This window comes from Palaemon carinicauda, chromosome 18 (genome assembly GCF_036898095.1).
Source record: "Palaemon carinicauda isolate YSFRI2023 chromosome 18, ASM3689809v2, whole genome shotgun sequence".
NCBI classification, from domain to species: Eukaryota; Metazoa; Arthropoda; class Malacostraca; order Decapoda; family Palaemonidae; genus Palaemon; species Palaemon carinicauda.
Window position 1 is genome coordinate 68,039,368 of NC_090742.1, and position 26,533 is coordinate 68,065,900.

General features: G+C 39.6%; 1 protein-coding gene across 1 annotated transcript in view; it reads left to right on the forward strand.

Moving 5' to 3' along the window:
* The window catches only part of E(bx) (nucleosome-remodeling factor subunit NURF301 E(bx)), a 120,752-nt gene that overhangs the window by 74,400 nt on the left and 19,819 nt on the right, over nucleotides 1-26,533 (forward strand). Inside the window, exons 13-19 of the mRNA XM_068392490.1 lie at nucleotides 1,073-2,734; nucleotides 2,852-3,000; nucleotides 13,133-13,225; nucleotides 17,504-17,657; nucleotides 18,108-18,295; nucleotides 19,702-19,980; nucleotides 20,292-20,394. Of these exons, the coding sequence (XP_068248591.1) occupies nucleotides 1,073-2,734; nucleotides 2,852-3,000; nucleotides 13,133-13,225; nucleotides 17,504-17,657; nucleotides 18,108-18,295; nucleotides 19,702-19,980; nucleotides 20,292-20,394 (2,628 nt within the window). The remainder of the gene's footprint in view (nucleotides 1-1,072; nucleotides 2,735-2,851; nucleotides 3,001-13,132; nucleotides 13,226-17,503; nucleotides 17,658-18,107; nucleotides 18,296-19,701; nucleotides 19,981-20,291; nucleotides 20,395-26,533) is intronic.

Consider the following 26,533-nt stretch of genomic DNA (forward strand, 5'->3'; position numbering starts at 1 on the left):
GGAAGGGGGGGGGAGTAGCTGTAGTGAACGACACCTCATAGTAACTCGGGATTTTGAGGAGGGAGAAGTCTAATTGGAGAGGGATCTCTGGTAGTGGTATCACTCGCCCCAGTTTTAATACCGACACCCCTGAGGGGTGAGCGAGCTGGATATATTCCTAGCATTCCATGCAACTTTTTTCTCTGGTATATTTAGCAGTATTTATACCTTTGAAATGGTGCTTTAAGGAGCATTTCACTGAGCAACACAGGTTGAGCCCAGAAAAGACCATGTTGTGTTAGCAGTCTGTTTCTCTTATGTCTCCTATTGTTAGTACATTACAGTATATCAAAGTCATTAGTTAAACCTCCTTATTTCAAAAACCTTCCCAATAATTCAATTTGGTATATGCTTTCGAAACTTGAGATTCTCGATGAAACGTTTTACTCTTGGAAACACAGTAGCTACTTACTCCCTGAGACGTCATATTAATTGACCACAAATGTATTTATTTGGACATAGTTTGGCTATAATTTGTGAAAGCGTACGAATATGTAATTTTGTGTGCAGCAGTAAATTAATGTAATCCTTTTACAGATACAAGAATTACAGTAGTTGCATATGCAATTTCTCAAGAGAGTAACAGCTATTATAATTTTATTTTATGGTATATTTGTGTTTGCAACACTTCTTATTGAAATTCATAAGTTTCTAATAAATCTTTAATATTCAACACAGTATTGAGTTCACCCTTGCATCTTGAACACATTTCTCATAGCCTCCTTCCCAACCTCTTTCTTGTTTGGTTCATTCTTTTTCTTTTCTTTGTTGAACTTTCTTTGCTGTCCTTTTTAATCTACTGTTAATATCAGATTATTTGCTTATACCAAGACCTAGGAGCCTCCCTTTCTTCACTCCTATGTAACCTCGTCCCTAAGTAAAGCAACATTATGTAGGTTTTGAATAGCTTCAAGTTATGTGTCCTAGTTTTGATAGTTTCTTGTGTTTCAGAAACTTTGAATTAATTTTAAATTTATCTCTTACTTTTATGTTAAAAAAAACATGTCATATACAGCATAATTCCTTCTTTCAGAATTCACTCCTTCTCAGCGGAGCGGATTGCGGAAAAGAAGGCGTGCCCAGTCACCTGTTAATAAGGAACCTCAAAGTGTAGAAGAATGGGTTGAAGAAGAGCGATTAGATTTGTGGGAGATAAGGTTCTTTGGTGAACGCTTAGAAAGAGCAGCAACTGTCAGCAAAAGATCTGTTGGGGAACGAGGGGAGTGCATTCAGACAGTAACAACTAGAGGCTCTTCCCCAGCAGAGATACGTGCACGTATGGAGGAACAACTGAAAATACAAAGAGCCAACTTTAACCAGAAAAAAGCATTAGAAAGTACTCCACCTGGAAAAGGAGGAATCGTGAGATTGTCCATATGTTCAGCAGGCACAATAACCACAACTACTGGTACAAAACTGGCTATACCTTCCAATCCTAATGCAACCACTAAAGTTGTGCAAGCTGGGGGATCTACAATAATGGCCATAGGTGGACAGCTTCCAATTGTATCTGGTAAAAAAATCATGACGACCAGAGATGGTCGTATCATCACAGTTCAAACCACTCAGACTGCCAACAGTACGAGTGTATCTTCCCAACAGTCATCGGGGACCACAGATAAGAGTATAAGTCTAGGAAGCAGCACTATTTTTCCTGTTGGAGGTGCACCAAAAGTTCAGGTAACTTCACAGGGAAACAAAGTCATTCGATTGCAAGCAGTAGGAAGTGGTGGCAGTCAGCGTATGATACTACCACGCTCCACTAATGCGACAGTAGTGCAGACACGAGCTCCAAGGCCTGCAACTCCATTATCTACACCAACCAGTGCACCCACAAACACTAACACAGCTTCAACACCCTCTGGTACTCCTACCACTGGTCCAAGAGCACCAGGGCAACAAATTCAAATTATAAGGCTTCCAGATGGACAGCTTCAAGTTAGAGGTTTGCTAGAAGGCCAGCAATTAGTCCAACGTTCAGATGGTAAATTTCAGCTTATTAATAAATCACAGTTACCTGCCAACAACCAGTCTTCTTCAACAGGTACTGGTACATCTCCAGCTATTCAAGTTACTCAGCAAACAAAGACTGTTCAACCAAGTGCTGTTTCAAGCAGTGCTAATACTGTAGTCACTCCAAAAGTCAACTCCACTGCCGCATCATCCACAGCAAGTACCCATGTCACTAATACTACTGGTAGTCATGTTGTTAAAGTTAATGGTATGCAAGTGCTTCTCAAACAGTTGCCCGAGGCAAAACAAGTCGTAACTGTTGGAGCTAGTGAAGCAGCAGCAACCGTGTCCACACCATCTGTCAATAGCGTTAGGGCGGGTGTCTCTCAGAGTGGACATACTTCCCCAAGAATAAAGACCATGTTAGCTCCTGATGGGACAATGGTTAAAACTGTAATGTCAACGACATCTAGTTCATCAGCAGTATCTCCAGTTACCACAACAGCCGCTACAAACTCAACATGTACTACTTCTAGTGTAAGTGGAGAGAGTCCTGTTACTTCCAGTTCACAGAATAACAACAACAATACAACCTCAGGCAGTAGCTTAACGCTCAAGGTCCAAGTTCGAATGACAGAGCAGGGACCTAAGACCATTATTCAGGGACTTCAGCCTGGAGTTGGTCTAACGAAAGATCACATCATGGCTATTCAGCAGCAAGTTCGCAATATGCTGGCACAGTGTAAGTATGATTACTGTATTTGAAGTAGCTTTGGAAAGCTGTTTTATTTTTTATTCATTATTTTAAGCGTCATCATATAATTTGAGTTAGTTTGTAAGTTGTGTCCCTTTTTCACAGATAACTTACAAGTGAACCAGTTATCACCTGTGATGAAGCTAACGCTTCACGTGCCTAACAAACAGCCAGCACAGCCTTCATCCACTGCACCAGAGCAACCAACTGAGGAAGTGAAAAAACCAACGCCACCTCAAACAGAACCACAGCAGGTCAGTTTCGTGGTACCAATTTTAATTATTCATATTCAAAAAGCCGTATATGAATTTTACTTTATACTAATTTAAGTAATTTTATATCCCTTTCTCTCTCGCAGAAAGAAATTTGTTTTTTCATTAGATATGAATAGGTTCAGAATGATGTATCCTTATTCAGTTTGTGTTTTAAGCCTTTTATTTCTGAAAACAATGTAAGGAGATGCTATTGTGTGCTCCTTATCATTGTAAAAATAAAAGGGTGCATCTTAATGATTCGGTCTTTTAATTAGTTAATGTTCAGGAGTCATATAACGGAAAATTAATTGAGCTAGATGAGCAAAATATTTAGACTGCTTGTTTTTTCTTTTTATGCTTTGGTTAAAATTTTCAATTGTAAACTTAACCTGTGTTTTTTAATATGTAATGGTGCATTAACCCTTTTACCCCCAGGCTATTTGGAACTTTCCAACCCTTAACCCCCAGGGGTTATTTTTTTCAAGCACATTTTGCAGTATATTTTATTTTAAATTGCTTTAACAGCGTTAATTTTTGTCTTAGAGAGGTCAGGTTAGTCTCATTCTCTTGGAAAATGCCTGAAGTTTCTCAAAAAATTATTAAAAATATGCAAAAAAAAAAAAAAAATGTAAACAGCAGTTTTTTGCAAGGACGTAGCGGTACGTCCATGGGGGTAATGGGATGAGTTTTGTGAAACGTACCAGTACGTCCTTTTGGGGGTAAAACGGTCACATGCTAAGTTATGCTGAAGCTAACCATAAGGAAATTTATAATACTTTTATATACAGTATGGCATCTTTTTAAATATTTAACTTAGCCGGTGAATATATAGCTGCAACTCTGTTGCTCGACAGACAAAAACTTGTACAAAAACTCGCCAGCGATCGCTACACAGGTTGCGGGTGTGCCCATCAGCGCCATCTGTCGGCCAGATACCAAGCTCTATGTAAACAAAGACTCAATTTTCTCTCTGTCGACGTGTCGACAAGACGTACTTTACTCGCTGTTGCTAACTGGAGTTTTTCACATCATCTTTGGTGAAGTACTATATTCTGGTTTTGAGCTTTCGCTGTGCAGGGTTATTCTTCAAATAAATCCTTGAACTCTTTTTTGTATCGGATTCATTGTTGATGACTTAGATCGTTTTTTTGGACTTTCCCCTTGACTAATTCAAAATGGCTGACCCTTCACAAGTTCCCAAATTTAGAAAATGCAATGCTAGGGACTGTTCTAGGCGTCTTCCGAAGGCTTCTATCGACCCTCACACTGTTTGTTCCAATTGTCGGGGTAAAACCTGTCAATTGGAAGATCGGTGTGAGGAGTGCGTGGGCCTTTCGGAATTCGATTTTATCGAATTTGAAAAGTACACACACAGGCTAGAGAGAGATAGAATTATGAGAAGTTCTTCTAGGTCTGTTGATGTTTCCTCTCCTCATGCCCCACAACCTATTCCTTCCCCTGTAGTGGTTGTTCCTAACCCCCCTCCTAGCACTCAGGAACCTTCGATGGCTGACATGATGCGTGCCATCCATGCCCTGGGGGAGAGAGTTGAGTCCCTTGCAAGTGACCGCAATCAACTCATGGCGGATGTTAAGGAGCTTAAGTGCCAAAGTGCAGTGGGAAGTGAGAAAGTGCCAAGTGATAGTGTTGTGAACAGTGTTGCGCTTGAGGGTTCGTCCGTTCGTGCCTGTCGTCCTCCTAGTCCGGGACCTCTTGCAAGCTCCCAAGTCCAGGGGAGAAGCAATGTCGCACGACGCATGGGTTCGAGAGGCTTTAATCAGCGAACAGACGTTCCCTCCATGGTATCAGGCGTATCTCCCCAAGATCGCCCCTACCTACGTAAGACGAGAGAGCCCATTTATACCTCGTCGTCTGAAGGTGTTTCTCGTAAGAAACTTTGGACCAAGGTCTCACGACCTTTAAAACGTAAATCGGTCCCTTCAGGACAAGTCCAACGTCCCAGTTGTAGCCACTGGGTCAGTTCGGACTCGTTGCCGTCATCTGATGACTGCTCACCGCCTAAGAGAGGCAAAGCGGTACCGCTTCAGTCATTAACACCGTCTGTCGCCGCACCTGCTCCCGTAGACCCTAAATGGGCTTTGCTGCAAGACATGCAGTCCCAGCTTACGTCTTTGATGCAGGACTTTCATGCGGAGAAGGTTGCTTCCGTACCTTCTAGCCAACAACCTTCCAAGCGATCGGTTGTGCGTCCTGTTGACGCTGAGGTAACCTTCTCGCGTCTACCAGTTGAGGATGTGCCTCCACCGATGCTATCCAGTGTGGGTTGCCAGCCGCACGTTGACGTTAAGCGACGCACGGAGGTGGTTGTTGACGTTCAGGACGTTCAACAACCATCAGAGGTGACTTGTTTTGACGCGGTGCGTCAACCTCCGCAACCCGGTGTGGTTTCCACTGCCCAACCCAGTCGGTCTAGACAGTCTCGGGTAGACGCTGTGCGTCCTCGCGCTTCCATGGTTGTTGACAGTTCACAGACTGTGCAGCAGTTCCATGACGTTGCGTCCGGCTCCGTCACGCATGCACCAGTGCGACCGGACTCAGCGAACCAGACGTTGCCCACTCCGTTGCCGTTTCCTCATCAGTTTTCGGATGAGGAACTTTCTGATGATGATGTTGCTGAACAACAAGATGATCAACAATCAGAACTGGACGAACCTAAGTCAACTCAACCCTCTTTGGACTTTAGAAAAGTCTTGGCTATTTTCAAAGAGTTGTTTCCTGACCAGTTTGTTTCTGTGGCTCCTCGTTCTCCGCCGTCAGAGTTTGTGTTAGGCATGCCTTCTGCCGCACCTGCCTTTACTAGACTCGTCCTCGCACGCTCGTCTAAGAGAGCTTTGCGGCTGATAGGAGACTGGTTAGAGTCCAAGAAGAGTTTAGGGAAGACAGCATTTGCCTTTCCCCCAGCTAAACTCTCTTCTAGATCGAGCGTCTGGTATGCCACGGGAGAAGTTCTCGGCTTGGGAGTTCCTGCCTCTGCCCAGGGCGACTTCTCAAGTCTTGTAGACTCTCCCCGACGCCTTGCCATGAGACGCTCGAAGATTTGTTGGTCATCATCGGACCTGGACCACCTTATGAAAGGGATCTTTAAGGCTTTTGAAGTCTTCAACTTTTTAGACTGGTGCTTAGGAGCCCTGTGCAGGAAAATCTCTTCAACAGATAAAGAGATTTCTTTGCTCATTATGTCCTGCATGGACAAGGCCGTCCGTGATGGGTCCAATGAGCTAGCTGCCTCATTCACGTCCGGAGTCCTGAAAAAGCGAGTCTCTCTCTGCTCGTTTCTGTCTGCTGGAGTTACACCATGCCAGAGATCTGAGCTTCTCTTTGCTCCCCTTTCCAAGTGCCTGTTTCCAGAAGTCTTGATAAAGGAAATTGCTGCTTCGTTAGTGCAGAAGGACACTCATGATCTAGTTGCTTCCTCAGCTCGCAAAGCTCCCCCTTTGCCTTCATCTTCCGCTAGACCGAGGATAGACACTCCAGCGTCTCGCTTTATTCCGCCCTTTCGTGGCAGAGCCTCCAGCAGAGGAGGTGCTCGTGCCGAAGGGAAGCGAGGGAAGAGGAAAGGATCCAAGTCCTCTAAGGGCAGAGTCTGACTGCCCGCAACTTCAGACAGCAGTGGGAGTCAGACTCAAGAACTTCTGGCAAGCCTGGGAGAGGAGAGGTGCAGATTCACAATCTGTGAAGTTGCTCAGAGAGGGGTACAAAATCCCTTTTGTACGCAAACCCCCTCTAGCAACGTCCCCCATCGACCTCTCTCCCAGGTACAGAGAGGAAGAAAAGAGACAAGCCCTGAAACTGGAAGTGTCTCTTTTGCTAGAGAAGGGAGCGGTGGTCAAAGTCTCGGACCTTCAATCACCGGGATTCTACAACCGCCTCTTCCTAGTTTCAAAGAAGACAGGAGGGTGGAGACCGGTGCTAGACGTCAGTGCTCTGAATGTCTTTGTCATCAAGACGAAGTTCTCCATGGAGACCACAAAGTCAGTCTTAGCAGTGGTCAGAAGGGAAGACTGGATGGTCTCCCTAGACCTAAGGGACGCCTACTTCCACGTCCCCATTCACTCAGACTCCCAACCTTTTCTGAGATTCGTTTTCGAAAATGTGGTCTACCAGTTTCGGGCCCTGTGCTTTGGCCTAAGCACAGCTCCTCTCGTGTTTACGAGGCTGATGAGGAATGTGGCCAAATTCCTCCACTTATCGGACATCCGAGCCTCCCTTTATTTGGACGACTGGCTTCTCAGAGCCTCTTCCAGTCGTCGCTGTCTGAAGGATCTCAAGTGGACTCTAGATCTGACCAAGGAATTGGGACTCCTAGTCAATTTGGAAAAGTCGCAACTGGTCCCATCCCAAACTATTGTGTATTTAGGGATGGAGATTCACAGTCTAGCTTTTCGGGCTTTTCCGTCGGCCCCCAGAATAAGTCAAGCCCTGTTATTCATCCAGAACATGCTGAAGAAGGAACGCTGCTCAGTCAGGCTGTGGATGAGTCTGATAGGAACGCTGTCATCCCTGGAGCAATTTGTGTCACTAGGAAGACTACACCTCCGTCCGCTTCAATACCATCTAGCTTTTCACTGGAAAAAGGACAAGACGCTAGAAGCGGTCTCGATCCCGATTTCCGAAAAGATGAAGTCTTGTCTGACTTGGTGGAAGGACAATATCAACCTAAGAGAGGGTCTTCCCCTGGCTGTTCAGACTCCCAACCACGTTCTTTTCTCGGACGCATCGGACATGGGCTGGGGCGCAACACTAGACGGTCGGGAATGCTCAGGACTGTGGAACTCGAGTCAGAGGAGCATGCATATCAACTGCAAGGAGCTGTTGGCAGTACATCTGGCCTTGAAAAGCTTCAAGTCTCTCCTTCGAGGCAAAGTGGTGGAAGTAAACTCAGACAACACCACGGCCTTGGCGTACATCTCCAAACAAGGAGGTACCCACTCACTGACGTACGAGATCGCAAGGGACCTGCTCATCTGGTCAAAAGGTCAAGACATCTCCCTAGTAACGAGGTTCATCCAAGGCAGCTTGAATGTCATAGCAGATTGTCTCAGTCGGAAAGGGCAAGTAATTCCAACAGAATGGACCCTCCACAAGGATGTGTGCAAGAGACTTTGGCCACTTGGGGCCAACCAACCATAGATCTCTTTGCAACCTCGCTGACCAAGAGGCTTCCAATCTATTGCTCCCCAGTCCCGGACCCAGCAGCAATTCATATAGATGCCTTCCTCCTAGATTGGTCACATCTGGATCTCTACGCATTCCCACCGTTCAAGATTGTCAACAAGGTACAGTAGGGTCCCGAATTATGCGAGAATTTGGTCGATGAAAGGCCTCGTGTAATTGGAAATTCGTATATTTCGAAACACATCATGGCGGCAAACAGCAACCTACCCGTCAATTTTTTTTTCACTCCATTTCTAGCTTTCTAGCTATATATATACTGTATATACACTGTGTGTGTGTATGTATGTGTGTATGTATGTATGTATGTATATATTATATATATATAAAACATATATATATATATATATATATATATATATATATATATATATATATATATATATATATATATATATATATATATATATATATACTGTAGCTTTTATCTTAACAATACTGTAAGAAATCCTTCTTATAGATTTTTTTTTATAAAATACTGTACAAAATTTCTTTTATGGATAAATAAAACAATAAAAAGTTGTTAAAGTTTTGATAATTTTCTATGACTGTAGTATTTACTACTGTACTATGCATAGCTTACTGTTTTCAGTATTTTCCGAATGATGTAGAATTATTTCCTATAGATACAAAAAACAAAAAAGGGTTTTCAAGGTTTGATACAGTACGTATCTAGCAATAGTTAAAAATTACAGTATAGTACTGTATATCCATGATGACACTCCCACACGTAAACACGGCCACTAGGCGCAAGTGTGCAATAGGCTGCTGTACGATAATCACGCTTTTTTTGCCCTGAGCGGTCATTTCACTAATGATAATTTTTCAAAGTTAATATAATTTCTTTATGCTTATAATTCGTAATTATAGTTAAAAGTAGGGATATTAATTAAATGGTTGAGTAAAAAAAACAATTAATACTACTATTATTTAATTTCAAATGGCTACATAATACTGAATATTCTAATGGGTTCTTTTTATCTTCAATCGTAAATCTTACGCCTGGATAAGCAACAAAAGCAAAGGGATAAGTCTCTCTCTCTCTCTCTCTCTCTCTCTCTCTCTCTCTCTCTCTCTCTCTCTCTCTCTCTCTCTCTCTCTCTCTCTCTCTCTCTCTTCATATCGTTTCCTGTATAGTTTTAAAATATGTTCATCATACATTTGTACATTATTTATCCACTTTATTCTCTCTCTCTCTCTCTCTCTCTCTCTCTCTCTCTCTCTCTCTCTCTCTCTCTCTCTCTCTCTCTCGGCGTTTCCTTTCCCTTTATAGTTTTGTGAAATTTCGTTGTCCAGTCATTCGGTAATGAGAAGTCATTTTCGCTTTCGACATCGAAAGAAAACTTTGTTTCTTCAATATACTCATCACTGGAGGATTCAGAACTAGTGCTCTCATTATCAAACAGGTTATCATTATCAAATTCCACAACAAGAATATCATTTATTTCATCTAAAGAAATAACCTTCCTCTTTAGACCTTTCATTACAAAAGGAACAACAAATAACCACTTATGCATGAACGCCCAAGCGCACTGATAGGAAACCAGTTCAAACCAGAGTTTTGTAACATCAAGCTACCTTCAGAAAAATAGTTGCCAGACATCATATAAGTTTCTATTCACAGTCCCCATATGCTGAGAGTGTTGCCAAGTGGTGATCCTATACTTACTATACGAGTAAAGTAACATCACGAGACTGACGGCTTGTAAAAGGCAATTAAAGTCATGAACGGAATATACAGTTGAAGGCGGTACCGAGTAGATCGTGGTGAACGGTTTATCACGTGGGTGACGCTTAACAGGTTAAAAAAACATTTTATATAGTTCGGTATTTTCTCTATCCATCCTCTCCCAGAAAACCTTCAAATGTGAATTATCGGAATGTGTGCAGATCTTGGCAGTGCGATAACTAGTTAGCGACTGAGAATAAAAAAAATAAAAAGCCCGATTGACGAATGACGATGCTGATGAAGAGGATATCGAATACCGATTTTTCCCTAATTGATTTTTTCTACGTTCTGTCTAATCCAATGTACAGTACATTCTTATGTAAAGGGCGAACCCCAACATTTCTTGATGCTGCTACACTTTAATTATAGATATTTTACCACCTATTTATAATCTTTATTTATAATAACATCTTTAGTAAAAGCTCTTCAATATCACTTTCAGGAGTAAATGCGTTTATGATCGACGATGAAACGTAAAAAAAAAAACGTTTTCCTTTTAAGAAGGCGTTTTTTTAGGGAAAAAAAAAACAACACGAAACAAAATTGCTCATATTTCATATATTTTGATTTTCTAAGGATAAATAAAACATTAATTATAACATTATTATTACATAGTACCTGGTAAGATATCTTTTGCCGCAAAAGTTAACCTATAGACAGATGTTAAAATTGGTTAGCGAGTTCGTTATGATCGGCGATGGAACGTACTAAACAAAGTAATGGGTTTGGTTGTGGTGACATGTTTGGCAGTAGCATGATATAAAATAGTCTTTATTTTGATGGTTTTTAATTTAAAGTTTAATGAATAAGGATTTTTCACCATAATCACAACGTAAGTATAAAAATTAATTAGTACAAATATGGAATATTATACATATAGGTGTTGGACAGTTAGGCTAGGCCTAGCGACAAGTTCACACAACAGATGGGCAAACCTTAACATTTTTCATCCAAAACTAGTCTTAAAATGTTTGAACAGAAATCTTTCTCTCACATTCTCCCCCCCCTTCCCAGACATCGGGGAACCATCACCCCCCCCCAATACAATTAAGAAAACAATAGATTTCCTACGCTTCGCGGTGCTTGACTCGCGGATTTAGAATGCTCCTCGCAAATACAGGAAAATTAATTTTTAAAAACTATCGATCGCGTAATTGAGGAATCGCGTAATTAGAACACGTGTAATTCGGGACCCTACTGTACTGCAGAAGTTCGCCTCTCACGAAGAGACAAGGTTGACGTTAGTTGCTCCCCTCTGGCCCGCGAGAGAATGGTTCACCGAGGTACTTCGATGGCTAGTAGACGTTCCCAGAAGTCTTCCTCTAAGGGTGGACCTTCTACGTCAGCCTCACGTTAAGAAGGTACACCAAAGCCTCCTCGCTCTTCGTCTGACTGCCTTCAGACTATCGAAAGACTCTCGAGAGCTAGAGGCTTTTCGAAGGAGGCAGCCAGTGCGATTGCTAGAGCAAGGAGAGCATCCACCATTAGAGTCTACCAGTCGAAGTGGGAAGTCTTCCGAGACTGGTGCAAGTCAGTTTCTGTATCCTCGACCAGTACCTCTGTAGCTCAAATAGCTGATTTTCTCTTATACCTGAGAAAAGGACGATCCCTTTCAGCTCCCACTATCAAGGGCTACAGAAGCATGTTGGCATCGGTCTTCCGGCATAGAGGCTTAGATCTTTCCAACAATAAAGATCTTCAAGACCTCCTTAAGTCTTTTGAGACCACCAAGGAGCGTCGTTTGGCCACCCCTGGATGGAATTTAGACGTGGTGCTAAGATTCCTCATGTCAGACAGGTTTGAGCCGTTACAATCAGCCTCCCTGAAAGATCTCACTCTAAAGACTCTTTTCATGGTATGCTTAGCCTCGGCTAAAAGAGTCAGTGAGATTCATGCCTTCAGCAAGAACATCGGATTTTCGTCAGAAAAAGCCACCTGTTCGCTACAACTTGGTTTTCTAGCCAAAAATGAGCTGCCTTCTCGGCCTTGGCCTAAATCTTTCGATATTCCCAGCTTATCGGAGATCGTAGGCAAGGAACTAGAAAGAGTCTTATGCCCTGTGAGAGCTCTTAAGTTCTATTTAAAGCGTACCAAACCTTTACGAGGCCAATCTGAAGCTTTATGGTGTTCAGTTAAGAAACCATCTTTGCCTATGTCAAAGAATGCTTTATCTTACTTTATCAGATTGTTAATACGAGAAGCTCATTCACATCTGAGTGAGGAAGACCGAGCTTTGCTTAAAGTAAAGACGCACGAAGTTAGAGCTGTTGCAACTTTCGTGGCCTTTAAGCAAAATAGATCTCTGCGAAGTATAATGGACGCAACCTATTGGAGAAGCAAGTCAGTGTTCGCGTCTTTTTATCTAAAGGATGTCCAGTCTCTTTACGAGAACTGCTACACACTGGGACCATTCGTAGCAGCGAGTGCAGTAGTGGGTGAGGGCTCAACCACTACAATTCCCTAATTCCATATCCTTTTAATCTTTCTCTTGAAATGTTTTTATTGTTTTTTTGGGTTGTCCGGAAGGCTAAGAAGCCTTTCGCATCCTGGTTTATTTGGCGGGTGGTCAAAGTCATTTCTTGAGAGCGCCTAGATTAGGGGTTTGATGAGGTCCTGTTGTATGGGTTGCAACCCTTGATACTCCAGCTCCTAGGAGTCGATCAGCATCCTAAGAGGATCGCGAGGCTCCGTAAGGAAGACGTACTTATAAGGCAGAGTAATCGTTCAAGTCGACTTCCTTACCAGGTACCTATTTATTTTGTTTTTGTTATTTTGATAACTTCTAAAATGAAATAAAAACTCTTAGCTCATAAAATGTAAACATATATTACTGGTCTCTACCCACCATCCTGGGTGTGAATCAGCTATATATTCACCGGCTAAGTTAAATATTTAAAAATGATATTTTAATTATAAAATAAATTTTTGAATATACTTACCCGGTGAATATATAAATTAAATGACCCTCCCTTCCTCCCCAATAGAGACGCAGTGGGACGAGGAGAAAATTGAGTCTTTGTTTACATAGAGCTTGGTATCTGGCCGACAGATGGCGCTGATGAGCACACCCGCAACCTGTGTAGCGATCGCTGGCGAGTTTTTGTACAAGTTTTTGTCTGTCGAGCAACAGAGTTGCAGCTATATATTCACCGGGTAAGTATATTCAAAAATTTATTTTATAATTAAGATATCATTTTTTCATGCATGCAGGAACAAGGAAACACAAACACTGCGATATTCAGGAATCTCCTTTCTCCAGAATCCCAAGTGGCTTCTCAATCACCTGCTGTCATTGCAGTTAAAGTAAGTTTATTTAAAGTAATTTTCTGTTGCTACTACTTGACATTATCATTAACCCTTTTGAGGTCTGCTGCTGTGTCATCTGAGGTAAAAGAAAATAAAACTTAGATTTGGTAAAAGTTTTCCAATTACACATTATTCCTACACAAAATACAAACCTTACATTCTTTACGTGGGATAAATCCATTCAAGCTATTAATGAGATGTCAACACACACACGCCTTTTTTACTTTGATCTCAGCCGTGGTTAAAGACAGACTTTTTCCACGTTCACTGGTTTTGGCAAAATGAAACCTTTACTCTTGGTTTTATTCCTGGTATGACACATTAGCATGTCTGAGATATAGTCCTCAAGTTGGAGAGACTATTAATATCATGGCTCCATTAACTCTTTAGGTTTGCTGAATGTGAACACTCCACTTTACCTCCTTGGGTTAGACTTCCTTGAAGTCGAAGGATCAGAGAACCACTTAGAGGAAGTCAGGAATGCACATGAGCAACACACGTCCTAGCGAGTGCTGTTAATTCAACGTTTTCGGCCTTGCTTATTGAAAGTGTTTGCTTAGCGATCAGATAGCCTAACTTGGTCCGCGATCATTAGACTTCCCTAAAGTCTCAGGATCAGAGAACCACTTAGAGGATCCTAAAATCTTAGGATCAGAAAACCACTTCGAGGAAGTCAGGGACTTACGCGAGTAACACACGTCCTATCGAGTGCTGTTGATTCAACGATTTCAACCTCGCTTATTAGTGGTTAAAAGCGATTTAGGAAGTTTGCTTAATAAGCTCCCTCTCAGTGCACTCAAATAGAAGCTTGCCTTTCACTTTGGAGATATGATTTGTCATATTCTCCCTCTGAGCTAAATGACCCTTTGGGTTTGGGTTGAGCTGTCACTACTACAAACAGCTGTCCTATCCTGATAGTTTTATCTATTCAGGCAGCTTGGATGCGTCCTCGCGTTCCGACACGAGAGGGCTCTAGCTCTGAAGGGGATCTTGGCAAACTGTCTCAGTGGTTGATTACACCAAAGGTGAAACTGAAAGTTTTGCTTGAAGCAAGCAATCTCTGAGCACCTTGCCACACAGGTTTGCATGTGATCCAAGCTTACAGCGAGCCGGGATCGCCGCACCAAAGGGGAAAGCTATTATTTCACCTGAGTGTTTAAGCTGTCTCTCAATGCCACATGATTCAGGATCACAGTACTATACAAACATTTCTTTTGGTAGTTAGTTCTGGATTCTCTAGCATGGAGAGTGGATGCCATGCTATAGGACTGGTTAAGTCTATATTAGTACGCCTTTCCCCCTTTTGCCATGCTTCGGCAGGTGATCGACAAGTTCAGGGCATCAACAAATGGCAGGATAACACTGGTGGCTCCTTATTGCTCGCAAAGAGAATGATTTATAGATCTGTGGCCTCTTTTGTGGGGTGTCTGAAAAGGTTGCTATACAAACTAGTCATCACAGACAACTTCATTCAAGAGTGGTACACCAAACCGCATAGAGACAATCCTCCGTATTCTCAGAGATGAAAGGTTTTTGAAATCCTTAAATTCTCTTTTTAGGTTCTAAAGGAAAGTCTACTTATATGCTCTATCAAAGGCAATGGAATGTTTATTTTTATTAATGCAAGTCAAAGAAATGTGTCAACAACTATAACTAGTTTGAGTAATGTAAAGTTTTTGCATTTCATTTTTTATGTAAAGAATCTTTTCATTTCGGCTATTGAACAATAGATACATATTTTCCTGATTAGTATACACAGTGTTGTGTGAAGTATATAGGTAAATAATAGGTAGTAAAAATTATTTATAAACACAATCTGTACATTTAGTTATAATGTTAATTTTAGCAGTTAGGTACCAAGGCACTAGGCGAAAGTTAAGTATAGTGTAATTAAGTGTCACTGTGTTTGTAAGTATTTACATTTTTTTTTCCTTCATGACACATCTATCAGAGTGTGGGAGTAATAAAAATAAACATCTGGTTATCTTCATAGAAATAAATTGAATTCTAATGATACTCACCTGATGTTAACATGGATGCACTCCTTCCTCCCCCCTAACTTTTGAAATAAAAAAAAAAAAATAGAATTTTTGTGTCAAGATTATACAAAAGTCGTTGCAGTTTTGTCACACGTGGTTTGTTTTTATTAGTTGCCAGATGGGGCATTCATAGCCAGGAGGCGCAAGTAGTCTTGAGTGGAAGAAAGTTGAAAATAGTTTTTAAAATTTCTGTAAACTCAACATAAGTCAGTTTCATTCTGTTATTATAGAAATAAAATAAGGCTAGCTTCAAAATTGCCTTTATTGTATTGAAATAGTCAAGTACTTCACTGAAGGTATAAATTTAAACATTATTTATAATACATTGTAATCACAAAATTATAGTCAATAGAATATAAGAATATTTTACATTTATTGAATTGAAATAGTCAAGTACTGTACTGAAGGTATAAATTGAAACATTGTTATTTATAATACAGTATAATCACAAAATTATAGTCAGTAGAATGTAGAAATATTTTACATTTGCTTACAATATAAAAGAAATGTCACATTCTCAGCCATTCTGAAGAACTTTTACATGTAATGTGGTGGTTGTTTATGCTATATTATCTCATGATAAAGTCTCCAATTTTTATTTAATTATTTGTGACCTAAAAAGGTATGATAAATGTATTTAATGTTGAAATAAGAAAAAATGATTATGCATTCTGAATGTGTAAATTACATTATTGAATGTTAAGGGTAGCCTAATTTATGAAGGTCCAGCGTAAATATTTAGTAGGCTTGTAATCTGTTTCACTTATCAATTTTGAATTAACGATCATTTCATAACCTACCATTATTATTATTATTATTATTATTATTATTATTATTATTATTATTATTATTATTAATTGCTAAGCTACAACCCTAGTTGGAAAAGCAGAATGCTATAAGCCCAGGGGCTCCAACAGGGAAAATAGCCCAGTAAGGAAAGGAAACAAGGAAAAATAAAATACTTAAAGACCAGTAACACTAAAAAAATATCTCCAATATAAACTATGAAAACTTTAACAAAACAGGAGGAAGAGAAATAGGATTGATTATTGTGCCCGAGTGTACCCTCAAGCAAAAGTTTGTTGTTTCCGAAACTTCCCTAGTTTATGATTCAATGGTGCTTATTTTACCTGGTCTAGGCTAAGTCTGTTGCACATGAATTTTGGTAGTCTTATCATACATCTTTGCACTGTAAAAGTGTAAACTCACTTCCTGAATAGTTTGTGTTAGCTATAGGAATTAATATTTAGTAGCCTAGCATAAATAAAAGTAGGTCTGTATTGATAAAACTACTTTTGAGTTACGTTGTTCTCTGATTGTTGGTATGTAACCTTCCTAAACTAGCCTAAATTCTAGTTAATCCTGTGGTTTGGCTTATCTAGCAAAGTGTTTATCCCCTTTTGTAATGGATTATAAAGGGTATGCTATAGGAGGATAGATGTGAGAGAGGCAAGAGAGTGTGCTAGAAATAGGAATGAATGGCGAGCGATTGTGACGCAGTTCCGGTAGGCCCTGCTGCTTCCTCCAGTGCCTTGGATGACCGCGGAGGTAGCAGCAGTAGGGGATTCAGCGTTATGAAGCTTCATCTGTGGTGGATAACGAGGGAGGGTGGGCTGTGGCACCCTAGCAGTACCAGCTGAACTCTGTTGAGTCCCTTGTCAGGATGGGAGGAACGTAGAGAGGAGAGGTCCCCTTTTCTGTTTCATTTGTTTAATGTCGGCTACCCCCCAAAATTGGGGGAGTGCCTTTGTATATGTATGTATGTATGTATGCTATAATACACAGTAATGTATAGGTGTTACTTTTATTGATTGTCACTAAGTGCAGGATAATCATAGAAGTAGCTTATTATTATTATTATTATTATTATTATTACTAGCTAAGCTACAACCCTAGTTGGAAAAGCAGGATGCTATAAGCCCAGAGGCTCCAACAGGGAAATTATCCCGGTTAGGAAAGGAAACAAGGGAAATAGAATATTTTAAGAAGAGTAACAACATTAAAATAAATATCTATATAAACTATACAAACTAACAAAACAAGAGAAAGAGAAATAAGATAGAATAGTGTGCTCGAGTGTACCCTCAAGCAAGAGAACTCTAACCCAAGACAGTGGAAGTCCATGTTACAGAGGTTATGGCTCTACCCAAGATTAGAGAACAATGGTTTGATTTTGGTGTGTCCTTCTCCTAGAAGAGTTGCTCACCATAGCTAAATCAATTAATCTACATTTCAGAATGCATCTGCTGAAACACCAAATTTAAGCACAGGTGCAGAAACGGAATCTACAGAGCAAGCACCAGCTGCTAAGTCCCCCACTGAAGACGGACTGTTGTCTCCTAATCCTGCCAATAAAGAGTTTGTTCTTACTCAGGAATATATTCAACAAGGTAAGTAAAAAAAATTAAGCATATTTTCTGTTGTTAAAGAAATTTAGCTGCAAGTAGATTTTAGGAATATAAATACTCAGTAAATGAGGTACAATATTAAGTTCGTGTTCGTGATTGTATTGTATAATTTATTCTGAACGTAATAAGTTTATTAAATATGTACTGAAGCAGTTTGATTTATTTTGGATGATGGTAGTTTGTGATGTCCTGACTTTTAAATTGTTATACTGTATAATGCCACATTACTTTTGACAGTATATGACAAATGATAATGACATAAAGATTAAAGTTACCATCTTGATTCCATAGGTAAGAATTTTCAAGTAAGGATAATGTTGGCAATACTGTTTTATTTGGGAAGCTTAATTTTGTATTAGTAGATTTTTTTCAGCGTAAAAGTTATTTTATTATTATTAAACTATTAATGAAGAAATTATATTATTATTACAGCCATAAAGTCAGTTCTAAGTCGAGATGACTTGAACCCAGAAGTTGAAGAAAAACTTATGCAATTACAAAAATATAACATTGAGCAGACAAAAAAGGATGAACCTCCAGTTCCTGTGAGTGGTCCCAATACATCTACCACACCAAATAGCACGGCGAGAAACTCGGCTGTTAAGAGAATAAGAGATCAGGTAAATATGTGAAAAGCATTCGTCCTTAAATACTTGTACTATGTAAGGTATTACAACATTGATATTGCTGTTGGTTATGTTTTGTTTGTCTCTTCACAAACCCATTACTTTTACATGGCCTGTTTAGAAGCTTGTATTACTTTCAGCTCCTCCTTAACTTCATTAGATTATTTAGTGAATTCCTTTTAAAACTTTATTTGTTTCTGTTTTAGGATTGTCATCACTAGCTAGAAGGAAATACAAGTTTAAGAGTTTGATAAGTTTTCTTTTCACTTTCAGGTGTAATTCTTCAATTTTTCTTATTGCATTTATTACTTTTTTTTCCCAGCATTGGTTTTGGGATCTTGGACAGTCAATCATTGTGTTTGTTGAAGTTCAGTATGCTTCTCCCATTTATTTTGTTAAGCAAGATTTATCGTTAGAGGATCTTATGTCAACGTTGGCTCCTTGATCTGTTGTGGAAACACTTCCCCCTAGTTCTATCACTGCTTTATCAACCAGGATTTTAGAAATAACTATGATTGCTTTCTTTTCCCTCTGCTTGCCTGCTTGTCACTTTGTATTCCTTGGGGTGTTCATACACTGCGATGATTGGTCACATGCTGTTTGTATGCGGGGTTGATACACCAGAGTTGACTCAGGATTCGGTTTCTTCAACTTCAGCCCCATTTTCAAAGGGCAGCATTAATGCCTAAGGTTTCTCGAAAAAACCTTAGTGATGGTGGTAATGAGATTATCCAAGGCAGTTACTTATATTTGTTCCTCCAGGTCCAGAAATTCTAATACCTTTAGGTGTATGAACTAAGGGTTAGGATGTCCATTTGGATTTTCAAGCAAGAGAGTTGGGTATATCTGACAACGCGCCTTTTCATTACTTATTTGAAAAACCAACAAATCACCGAGTTGGTATTGTTATTTTGCCAACCCTGTGTAAGTTCAAATTATTAATTTTATGGAAAGTAGACTAGTAATAGAGTTTTTGTTATGATGAATGTCCGTATTCTGTGTACTTACTTCCAAATATTAAGCCCACTCAAGAGCATATCTCTGTAGTATAAAATCCATACAAAGATCACCCTTGTTTTCTTAGGGTTGAGCTAACTTTTTGTATAAAAAATATGGAAGAAAAAATATAAATTAAGTATTGTCCGTAATGTAAAAAGTACAAAAAAATCTATTCAGAGGACACATAATTTTTCAAGATAGGTAAAGCTGTGCCATATAATATACAGTACAGATCTTATGTACGTGAAATCCTTTTTGTATTCTTTAATAAATGTTTTAGTTTTAACTTTTTCTATCTAATTATTATACTGTATTTGAATCCACTCAGCAGTTGTATTTATAAGACTATAAAAGTATCTCAATGCTATTTATATTTTACCTAATATTTTTGCTCTCCACAGGATGACAGTGATTGGGATCCTATAGAAGAGAAGTCCGCAACTGTTGTTACAGTAACTCCTCCAAAGCCTCGTCCAAAGAAACCTCGTCCAGAGTCGCGACAAGCAGACTCAGCCAAACCAAAGAAATCAACCGTTAAAAATGAAGCTTTAGATATTAGAAAGAAACAAGCCTTGCAGCACAAGTTAGAGTCACTAATGACAAGACACAAAGATTTCTTGAAAAAGGATATTCTCAAGAAAAGAGCTCAGTTGGAAAAAGAACTTCAAGTAGAAATACATGTAAGCTTTAAGCAACAGTACAGTACTTTAAAACTTGGTTTTTAGATAAAGTTGTCATGATGTTGCATTTGTTTGTAACTTTATTATACTGCCATAACAAAAGTGAAATCTGCCACAGGGCTATTTGCTATTTTTTTTCATTTATTATTCTTACTGCCATAACAAAAGTGAAATCTGCCACAGGGCTATTTGCTATTTTTTTTCATTTATTATTCTTACTGCCATAACAAAAGTGAAATCTGCCATAGGGCTATTTGCTATTTTTTTCATTTATTATTCTATGTTGTAATTTCTACCTATTCTATTTACAGAAAGAGTTGTCTGTAGCTCGAGTACAACTACAGATGTTGGAAAAGAATAAAACTGACTCATCTCTTCCTTCTCCAGTGTTATCACCTAGGAAGAAGAAGACAAGTTAGTATTGCTGTTTGTTATTTCAGATTTACACACACACTCTCTCTCTCTCTCTCTCTCTCTCTCTCTCTCTCTCTCTCTCTCTCTCTCTCTCTCTCTCTCTCTCTTTTTTTTTTTTTTTTTGTGCACAACATTTTATACCCAATGTTATATGATATGATAATTACTTTTGAGAAGATCATTTCAGTGCTGTGTAAAATTTGAATATCTAACTCACTGAATGGTCCAAAGTTTAAGTCCGTATGTAATTTATGTTCCTACGTGTATGGAAACCTTTCGTCCCTTAAAATAGGGAATGGCTTTAGTGAAGCTGGAAAGGCCGTTAAATTTGTTACTGAGGTAGTTAATGACTGGTGGAGAGCACTTTCCTGTCAAAGACTATTCGCTTACCACATATTTCTGCGAATAAGGTGACCCTTAAATCCTAATATCACCCCTGAAAATTGTGGTTCGTTTTATACAACTGATATGAAAATCAGACTTAATTCCAAGTGATGCTTATTGGTAAGCTAGTCTAGGCCACAGTACGATAACTGATAATGAGGGCAATGCCTGTCGGGCAGGCAACAAGGCGGGCCTTGACATAACAAGAACCCGGCAGCCCGATGCAACCAACATAGGAGAAGCCGCCTGTCTCATATGTCTTGAGCCGCGGTGAAAACGGTGTGGGCCAAGTGTGTGTGCGTGGCCGTTGCAAAGTCACGACCACCCAAAACAATATACCCAGCTACTGGCATTCTGTCGTTTTATCATCAGACAAAAGCACCCACCCCATAGATGGGAGGCTGATGGCTAACGACAGAACCCAATACTCGGACACGAGTGGGCGCCGACGACGACGACATAGATTATTGGTGTAAGTTCATGTTAAATAGCTTATTTGAGGAGAAATTCCACACTAACAATGAAATCAACTTTTATCTATGCAGGTCCAGCTAAGAAAATGTAAACATTGAGTTATAGTAGCATTCTTAGCAACCTGTATCTTTCTCTTCTCTAACCTTTTGATAATTTTAATGATAAGTTAATGATGGTAGTAATGACATTTAGATTAGCAAAAGATTCATTTGTCGAAAAAAATCCATCATGATTCAAATTATCGTCACTCTTTCTGTCACATCGAACAAGCTAGCAGCAGCACAGTTGTTCAATTTCTTTTCTGCTTGTAAACCACTGGATTTCAAACAAGCCTCGTTCTTTTTGCTTGCAAATTCATAATTTACTGTATGTGGATACAAGGTGATAGAAAATTAAGGGATTTTGACAAAGGAAAAATCTATTTCTGGGAGATACCTGTGACGCCCGGTGAAAAGAGTCCTTCTTTACACTTTTCTGATATAAATACTTCCAAATATACCAGAGAAAGTTAAAAGTATGGAATGCAGAGGTTACTACCCTCGCGCGAGCACCCAGTGGGCGTCGTGTATAAAGCAGGGGCGTGTGAAAACCACTATTCACAGGCTGTCTTCCATTTAGACAATTCCTTCATCAAAGGGAAGGGCCGTAATAGAGGCCCTAGCTACCTTACCTGAGCCACTGCACCGACGCCCGATACTAGCGACATCTGGACTTCATCCTTCTGTTGGACTTCGTAAGCGCCGTATTGTTCATTAAACTGAATTAGAACGGAAGTTAGGAAAAATACTCTTGTAATGAAATGTACAATTATCGTTTGTAACAGTTTAGAACAATCATTAGACTAAAATTTTCTTAAATTATCATGCTGTCATTAGCTGTAGTTTGATATTGTTGACAAAATGGTTAGTAAAATATGAAACAAATCAGTGGTTTCTGTTTCAGGCGGCATGTTTAAGGAGATCATAATATAAAATCGTCTTTATTTCATTTATTTTGAATTTATAAAGATAAAATTGCAAATAATATTAGTAACAACATAATCATTACATACCTAATACTGGTAAGACATCTGTTGTTGCAAAAGCTAACCTACATTATATGTAAATGTGTTTATTTGTTCCTTATGATTGGCAGTGAAATATAAACAAAACAATGGTTTACGTTTTTGAAGGAATGTTTATGAAAAGTATGATATAGAAGTGCTTTTATTTAATTTAGTTTGAATTTCTAAGGATATAGCAAAGGCTAGTCTATACAGTGATGGCTTTGTAATTTATTGGTTTTATACAACAGATATGACTTAAATTTTTGAAAACTAGCCCTAATTTTGACCTCTTCTTATCTAAAGGTCATCTTATACGTAGAAATATGTCTTAGGCCATAATAAGTACAACTACTGTTGCAACCTATCCAATGGCTTTGATCTTTTTCTGTACAGAAGTGAATGGTTGATTGTTGGCTTTATGCTAGCAATGAAAGTGAAACAGGAATTTCATGAAAATGGGGAAAGAGTAGATGCTGCAATGAAAATATTCCGAAACAGTAATGAAACAGAAAACGGGTGAAACAGAAAATGGGAAACTCCAGCCTCTCACACTCGAAGGTTACAAAGCTCGATCTAGAATGAACACGAACTCAAAAAATACGTAACACATATGTCCGTAATGTACAAAATAAAATATGCAACGAAGAATAGCGAAAGGGAAAATGGAACTCTGAACGGATAAATTACAAGAAAAAACTCGTAAAGAGCTAACGCCAACCCAAAGGGTAGGGAACCAAACTATAATAAAACCCCGAACGCTATTCTTCGTTAACACAATAAAACGGACTCGGAAGCGACTCATAAGCACTTAAAGTAAAATAGCGGTTCTAAATAAAGGCACATGGCCAATAATCTAACTCAAGATTAAAAAGAACCTAGCATGACATTAAACACCCGAGGGCATGTAAACAAGCGATAACAATGGCCTCGTAGGACGCGGGGCGGCATCAAGCCGACGCACTAAAACACACGCAATATGTAAATAAGGCGTACAAGCCCGGGTCAAAAATAATACCAAAACAATCTAAGGTACTTAACATTGGAGCAGGTGGAAGGAGAGCTTCAGCCATGGCGAAGATATCCAAAAAACACAGCCAAATAGCATACAAAACAACAAAGGTAGCGTCGCAGACGAGTCCAAAAAGAAGGATGTGTAGATGGCGCTCGGGTCGGGCGTCGGTAGAGTGGATCAGGTTGGTTTGGTTAGTGCCGCTGTAGCGGCTCATCCCCTTTGATGAAGGAATCATCTAAATGGAAGATGACCTGTGATTAGTGGTTTTCACATGCCCTATCTTTATACACGACGCCCTTAGGGTGCTCGCTCGAGGGTAGTAACCTCTGCATTCCATGCTTTTAACTTTCTCTGGTATATTTGGAAGTATTTATATCAGAAAAGTGACAAGAAGGACCTTTTCACCGGGCGTCACAGGTATCTCCCCAGAAATAGATTTTTCCTTCTTCAAAATCCCTTAATTGCATGACTAGCCGTAGATTCGTGTGTGTTTTTATGTGTTCTTGGGGAGGGCGCATGACTGTTAGCAGATCGTGGCCTTATGTTCAGTTGCAGTCTTATTCTCTGAGGAGGAAGACGGATAAGGCTAAGTCTTCTTCAGCATCATTCTTGTTAACAACCTAGGTGATACTAAAGGAACTATATAGCTCCAGCCCCAGCTCAGTCCGTCCCCACAAAAGTATGCATCAGGAGTAGGAAGACTCGATTCTGTATTGCTGGGTTTCTCAGAATTTGTTAGAGTGTAGAGTTCTCCCGGTGATCACCACACACCAGTATGCGCAGGGAGCTCTCCTATAAACCGTGCAGACTACCACTGACAAGTTTGACTTCAGGAAGTCTTCTTTACAGAAAGTCAAGAGAATCATCAACCCTATAGCACATGACTTTGGTTTGGTGCCCCTGGAGGCAGAGATTCGAGTATACAATTGCCAGGGTCTTTGCACTCATTTGAGTTCATTGACTTGAAAGTCAGGGCACCTATCTAGGGAAGAATAACTCCCATGGAATGGTGTTTCAACCCCTCTCAAAGGTCTAGCCCACCCCTGTGGTGGAGTAGTCGATTCTTCCTTTTGGAACTTTTTTTAGGGTCAAGTCCTATATCTCCAACCTAAGGAACTCCATACATTCCAGCTGATCAAGCAAGATCCTTCTGCTCAGTGTTTCAAGTGTTTGCTTTGTGTGCCAGAGGAGATAGGCCTTTCTCTACCATCAATATATTCAACAATAGAAGCACCAACAGCAAGAACCCAATGGAAAAGCCAAGTATGAATGCACATCGTTCTCAGCCCTGGAGTCTGCTGCCATAGAATTTTCTGATGACCAACCACCAAACTTCTGGATTCAACTATTTGTTCAGTGCAGTTGCATACTTCACCATGACCAGGGATTCAACCCAAAATGCAGAACTAGTTTGACTTGGTCCTCTCAGACAGAAGGCAGGGACCTTCTTTGTGAGCCGCTGGGTTCTGAAGGTACAATGAAGGGGAAGAACCTGTTTGAAATCTTCTGAGACTGTTCAGGTCTTTCAGTTTATTCTTTCTGGGGAGGGTAGAAGTCAGCTGGGACCTGTGGGACCTGGGGGACAGACCACCATACCCTTCCAAGACACCAATCTAGATGAAGGCAAGAGCTGTATGGTCTGCTATCAAGAATAAGACTTCATGCTTTTGTAGGACCTGAAGGATGTGTACCCATCCTTCAGTCCTACAGGAAGTACCTCTTTGTCCACAGTGCAATAGATTCCAATGAACTTTGTAATGTGTACCACCCCTGAGTGATCATGCTTACCTCTTCTAGTGCTTAGTCGAACAAAATTTGCCTAGACAATAGACTTCTGTTCCTGGACCAAGACAGGCGGCTTTCCTTTTTCCTCGATCTAAGAATCATGTTCAGTGGGCAAGCCTAGTCTCTTGGCCAAGCAGATGATAAGAGTGCTGTTGTATGTTGATAAACACATTGAATGATCATACCAGCAACCATAGGAAGATAGCAACATACATTCCATTCCTGTGGTAGCTAATCAACAAGGTGTGTTGCTGACATAACTCCCTCATGGGACAAGAAGCATTTCATCCAAGATAACTGTGGCAATGTAAAAGTACAGTAATTTGTATTTTTCCCAACTACAACCTGAGCCCTTCAAGTTACAATCCTCGAGTCATGTGTTAAGTTCTGTGTGAGGGTTGCTCACAGGAGAGGCCTACTCTCCACCCACCAGTACAAATAACAACCTCACTAAGAGTTTGAACGGCAGTTCAAGTCTCGTTGAAGTTATAGTCCCATTAAAGGAGTCTGGTATGTATATTTAGGAAAAATACAAATTACTCTAAAATAAATTTTAATATCTTAGACAAGTAGATGGATTTTAACTCATATTTTTATAGTATCTCATTCCTACTTTACTCTGTTACACAAACATCAATGATCTTTAGTTATGAGGTTTAAAGGCCTTCAAGTTAGTTTTAACACATAATACTTGATATTTCAATGCCTAAAATACGAGGTTAATTTACATTTTGAATGCAATGAAATTTTGTAACATGCATATGGCTATAATTAGTCAAAGGACACATCACCGTAGGTATTATTTTGATGTCTGTGGTGCATCCTTTTGGCCCTTAGCTGTACTACTTGTTTTAGCCTAAAGCTATACTGTACCTCCCTTCCCTGTTCCTTTCTCACATTTTGCAGTCTAATCTCTTGAATTTTTCGTTCGCAATGTAATTGCGTGGTTTTCCCAGTCACACGCAGGCTCTTAATAGCCTCTGAGGCATCACTGTTGAGCCTCATGACCAAAATTTATCAATTTGATCCAAAGGACACATTTTTATTGGTACACCTCATAACAACTAGAGACTAAAAGAGAAAATTTATACAAAGTATTGGGTTATATTACGAGCTATAATTGATTTTATTGATTTATTTATTTATTTTACCCTTTTAATCCCTATTTATTTCACATCTAGATTTTATTGTATGAAAGTGTTGCGATTTGTATTAAAGGTTGAAATTATACTAAATGGTGTGAGTATTCAGATATGATTGAATGATTTTCGTTATATAGCGCTGAATGGCCTTTGATGCCCCAGTGCTTGGCTTAATGCCTAAATCCTATATTCAATCAATTCAACCTATAAGTTTTTTAGAATTAAGAAAAGAAAAAGGTAAGCAAAATGTAAATAATGAAAATTAGTTTCATGCATGACTATTCACTAGTAAATGGC